The 5,389-nt window shown below is 71.5% G+C and overlaps 1 protein-coding gene across 1 annotated transcript; it reads right to left on the bottom strand.

Annotated features, from left to right (window-relative positions):
• Positions 1-903: 903 nt before the first annotated feature.
• On the bottom strand, positions 904-5,090 carry LOC309604412 (RNA-binding protein 10-like; the record flags this gene model as incomplete). The annotated part of the gene is given in 9 exon segments (XM_082339356.1): positions 904-1,043; positions 1,733-1,801; positions 2,097-2,282; positions 2,284-2,286; positions 2,950-3,015; positions 3,667-3,740; positions 3,743-3,815; positions 4,922-4,996; positions 4,998-5,090. Coding segments are annotated over 9 exon segments (779 nt in total), but the record flags the coding sequence as incomplete, so codon positions are not given.
• Between the last annotated feature and the right edge of the window lie 299 nt (positions 5,091-5,389).

The raw sequence follows: 5,389 nt of genomic DNA, 5'->3' as shown, positions 1-5,389 counted from the left end.
GTCCCCACGCCCCCCCCATGTCCCCGATGTCCCCATGCCCCCCCTGTCCCCATCACCCCCGATGTCCCCCATGTCCCCATGTCCCCACGCCCCCCCATGTCCCCGATGTCCCCCCCGTGTCACCTCGGGCCGCCGCCGCCCCAGGCCGCTCCCCTCCTTCCAGCCCATGGCCTGCAGCATGCGGCACCCCAGGGGGGGGGGGGGGGGGCCCTCCGCCTCCCTGCGCCCCCGCCGTCACCCCCCCGCTCCGGGCACCCCCGCCGGGGGGACCCCCATGGCCCCCGCCGGGGGGACCCCCGCCCCATGGCACCCGCTGGGGGACCCCCGCCCACTGCTGGGACCCCCACCCACTGCTGGGGACCCCCCCCGCCCCATGGCACCCGCTGGGGGACCCCCGCCCACTGCTGGGACCCCCCCCCCCCCCCATGGCACCCCACTTTGGGGGACCCAGCACCCACTTCTGGGGACCCCCCCCCACCCCATAGCACCCACTTGGGGACCCCCCACCCACTGCTGGGACCCCCCCGCCCCATAGCATCCCACTTTGGGGGACCCAGCACCCACTTTTGAGGACCCCCACCCACTTTTAGGGACCCCCCACCCCATGGCATCCCACTTTGGGGGACCCAGCACCCTCTGTGGGGGACCCCCACCCACTTTTGGGGACCCCCAACCCCATGGCACCCACTTTTGGGGTCACCCACCCCATAGCGTCCCACTTTGGGGGCCCCAGCACCCACATTTAGGGACCCTCCCACCCCATAGCACCCACTTTGGGGGGACCCCCCCCACTTTTGGGGACCCCCACCCCATTTCTGGGGTCCCCCACCCCATAGCGTCCCTCTTTGGGACCCCCCCACCCACTTTTGGGGTCCGCCCCCCCCCCCCCCCCTTTTGGGGCACCCTGGGGTGGGGGTGGGGGGTGCTGGGCACTCACCCGGGGGTGGGGGGGGGGTCCCCCAAATTTGCGGCGCTTGGGCTCGGGGGGGTCGGGGCCCCCCTGCTTCTCCCGGCGCTCGGCCCGCCCGGTCCCGGTACTTCATCTGGGGGGGCAGCACCCATGGGTGCCCTCAGCACCCCACAGGTGCCCCCCAAACCCCACAGGTGCCCCCCAGCCCCATAGGACCCCCCCCCAGCACCCATGGGTGCTCTCCCAGCCCCATAGGTGCCCCCCAACCCCATAGGACCACCCCCCAGCCCCATAGGACCCCCCCCAGCCCCCCCAAGGGTCACCCAGCACCCATGGGTGCCCCCCAGCCCCATAGACCCCCCCCCAGCCCCCATAGGTACCCCCCCCCTGCACCCATGGGTGCCCCCCAGCCCCATAGGCCCCCCCCAGCCCCCATAGGTACCCCCCCCCTGCACCCATGGGTGCCCCCCAACCCCATAGGACCCCCCCCCCAGCAACCTATGGGTGCCCCCCAGCCCCATCGGTGCCCCCCCAGCCCCTTTGGGTGCCCCCCAGATGCCCCCCAGCCCCACAGGTGCCCCCCAGCCCCCATAGGAACCCCCCAGGTGCCCCCCCCAGCCCCCCATAGGTGCCCCCCCCGCACCCATGGGTGCCCCCCCAGCCCCACAGGAACCCACAGCACCCATGGGTGCCACCCAACCCTCCACAGGTGCCCCCCCAGCCCCATAGGTGCCCCCCCCCCCCGCACCCATGGCCCAATGGGTGCCCCCCAGCCCCCCACAGGTGCCCCCCCCCCCGCACCCATGGGTGCCCCCCACCCACCTCCATGTCCCCCCGCTCCGGCCCCTCAGGGGGGGGCGGGTGGCTCCGGCGCTGCAGCTCCAGGTTTTGCTTTGGGGGGGGGGGACCCCGTTATTGGGGGGCCCCAAAACCCGGGGGGACCCCAAAATTTGGGGGGGACCCCAAAAATTCCGGGGGGGCCCCAGTGCCCAAAGGGGGGAGTCCCCCCATCTTGGGGTGCCCCCAGTGCCCAAAGGGGGGGTCCCCCCAAACTTGGGGGGGGACCCCAATACTTCAATAGAGCCTCTTAAAGGGCCCTGGCACCCTTAAAGGGGCGCCGCCACCCCAAAGGGGGGGGGTCCCAAGATCTTGGGGTGCCCCCCCCGAGTTTTGGGGTGCCTTTTACCTTGTGGAGGCCGGAGAGCTGCTGGTGGCGGAGCAGGGCCTCCTTGCTGGGGAACTGGCGGCGGCAGAGGAGGCAGGCCAGCTTGTGCCAGTCGGTGAGGGGCTCCCCCGGGCGCTCGGGGCCCCGCTCCCCCTCCTCCTCGCTCTCGCTCTCCCCGCTGTAGGCGGCCACCAGGGCGCGGGGGGGGGCTCTGGGGGGGGGGCACCCATGGGTGGGGGGGCACCCGTGGGGGGGGGGGTTGGGGAGGGGAGGGGCAGGGATGGGGGGGGGGGTTGGGGTGGAGGGGGGGTTTGGGGATGGGGGGGGTGGGGGGCACCCATGGGTGGGGGGGTGGGGGGAGTCTGGGGGGGTGGGGGGGGACCCGGGGGTTTGGGGAGGGGAGGGGCAGGGATGAGGGGGGGGGGTGGGGATGGGGGGGTTGGGGGGGCACCCATGGGTGGGGGGGACCCGGGGGTTTGGGGAGGGGAGGGGCAGGGATAGGGAGGAGGGGAGTTTGGGGATGGAGGGGGGGGGTTGGGGGACCCAGAGGTTGGGGGGCACCCATGGGTGGGGGTTGGGGATGGGGGGGTTGGGGTCTCCCATGGGTGGGGTTTGGGGATGGGGGGGTTGGGGTCTCCCATGGGTGGGGGTTGGGGATGGGGGGGTTTGGGGTCACCCACGGGTGGGGTTGGGGATGGGGGGGTTGGGGTCTCCCACGGGTGGGGGTTGGGGGATGGGGGGGTTGGGGTCACCCATGGGTGGGGGTTGGGGTCTCCCATGGGGGGGTTGGGGGTCACCCATGGGTGGGGGTTGGGGATGGGGGGGTTGGGGGGGCACCCACGGGTGGGGGTTGGGGCCCCCCGCGGGCGCTCACCAGCCGCTCGTCGCTCGCCAGCTTGGGCAGCTCCATGGGTGGGTGCTGCCGCTCGGCCAGAGCGCCCTGGGGGGGGGGGGGTCAGGGGGCACCCATGGGGGGGGCGGGGGGGGCTCGCTGCCCCCCACACCACCCATAGCCCCCCGTGGCACCCCATGGCACCCATAGCCCCCAATGACACCCACAGCTCCCCATGGCACCCATAGATCCCCAATGCACCCACAGCCCCACATGGCACCCCATAGCACCCATAGCCCCCCACAGCACCCATAGCCCCCCATGGCACCCTAAGGCACCCACAGCCCCACATGGCACCCCATAGCACCCATAGGCCCCCATTGTACCCACAGCCCCCCATGGCACCCATAGACCCCCCATAGACCCCCATAGCCCCCCATAGCCCCCCCATGGCACCCTAAGGCACCCATAGCCCCCCATAGCACCCATAGGCCCCCATGGCACCCTATGGCACCCATAGGCCCCCATTGTACCCACAGCCCCCCATGGCACCCCACAGCCCCCATACAGCCCCCATACCACCCACACAGCACCCCACACCCCCCCCAGCACCCATGGGCGCCACCTTCTTCTCCAGCACGGCGTAGCCGCTGCCGCCATCGCCCCCCATCCCCCCCCCAGCACCCATTGCTCCCCATGACACCCCCCATACAGCACCCATACAGCCCCCATACCCCCCCCAGCACCCATGGGTGCCACCTTCTTCTCCAGGATGGCGTAGCCGGCGTCGGCGGCCGCTGCCTCGCGCCGCTCGTCCTCCCGCGGGGGGGGGGGGGGGCCCGGCGCTGCGCCCGCTCTCCCCGCTGCTTGTTCAGGCTGCGCGCCCACCGCTCCATGTCCTTGGCGATCTGGGGACCCGCGGGTGCTGTTAGAGTGGGGGGGGACCCGCGGGGGCGACTGGGATGGGTGGGGACCCATGGGGGCTCTTGGGGACCCATGGGGGCTCTTGGGTTGGATAGGGACCCACGGGGGCTATTGGGATGGGTGGGGACCCATGGGTGCCATTGGGATGGGTGGGGACCCATAGGGGCTCTCGGGGACCCATGGGTGCCATTGGGTTGGATAGGGACCCATGGGTGCCATTGGGATGGGTGGGGACCCATAGGGGCTCTTGGGGACCCATGGGGGCTCTTGGGTTGGATAGGGACCCATGGGTGCCATTGGGATGGGTGGGGACCCATGGGGGCTCTCGGGGACCCATGGGTGCCATTGGGTTGCATAGGGACCCATGGGTGCCATTGGGATGGGTGGGGACCCATGGGGGCTCTTGGGGACCCATGGGTGCCATTGGGATGGGTGGGGGACCCATGGGGGCTCTCGGGGACCCATGGGTGCCATTGGGATGGGTGGGGACCCATGGGGGCTCTTGGGGACCCATGGGTGCCATTGGGTTGCATAGGGACCCATGGGTGCCATTGGGATGGGTGGGGACCCATGGGGGCTCTCGGGGACCCATGGGTGCTCTTGGGTTGGATAGGGACCCATGGGTGCCATTGGGATGGGTGGGGACCCATAGGGGCTCTCGGGGACCCATGGGTGCCATTGGGTTGGATAGGGACCCATGGGTGCCATTGGGATGGGTGGGGACCCATGGGGGCTCTTGGGGACCCATGGGTGCCATTGGGATGGGTGGGGACCCATGGGGGCTCTTGGGGTCTTCAGGTCCCCCAGGTGCTACTGAGGACCCATGGGTGCTATTGGGGGCCTGTGAGCACCCATGGGTGCTATTGGGCTCTACGGTGACCCCCAGGTGCTATTGGGGTCTATAGGGGCCCATGGGTGCTATTGGGCGTCTACGAGCACCCATGGGTGCTCCTGGGCTCGGAGGTGACCCCCGGGTCCCGCTGGTCTCCCGGAGCACCCACGGGTGCTCTCACCACCTACCCCCCCCCCAATCCAGGCGGGGGGCGCCCTGGGGGCGGCGAGGCGGGCGGTAGCACCCATGGGTGCTGACCTGTTGGGCCGTCTTCGTCTTGTGCTTCTCCTTCTTGTCCTTGGGCTCCTTGGGGGGCCCCTGGGTGCCGGGGGGCCCGGGCGGGGGCTCGGCGGGGCGGGGCCGCCAGGTAGGTGCGGCGCTCCCCGTCCCAGTACAGGTACTGCCCCGCCCCCGCGTCGTAGTAGTACTGGGGGGGAGGGGGCAGGGTGGGGGTGGGGGTGGGGCACCCCCAAAAGCGAGGAGCCCCACCGCCACCCACCGCCGGGCACCCAAAGGGCCCCGGCGGGCACAAAATGGCGGCCGGCGGCACGAAATGGCGGCTGGCGGCACGAAATGGCGGCCGGTGGAACAAAATGGCGGCCGGCGGCATGAGATGGACCCCAAAATTGGACACTGGACCCCCAAAGTTGGCCACTGGACCCCCAAAATGGAGCCCTGCACCCCAGAATGGAGACCTGGACCCCAAAATTGGCCACTGAACCCCCA

This window comes from Platalea leucorodia (assembly GCF_965183815.1).
Source record: "Platalea leucorodia genome assembly, contig: HAP1_HAP1_SCAFFOLD_755, whole genome shotgun sequence".
Classification (NCBI taxonomy): Eukaryota; Metazoa; Chordata; class Aves; order Pelecaniformes; family Threskiornithidae; genus Platalea; species Platalea leucorodia.
Note: the sequence above shows the minus strand (reverse complement) of the source record. Positions and strands in the feature narration are given on the sequence as shown.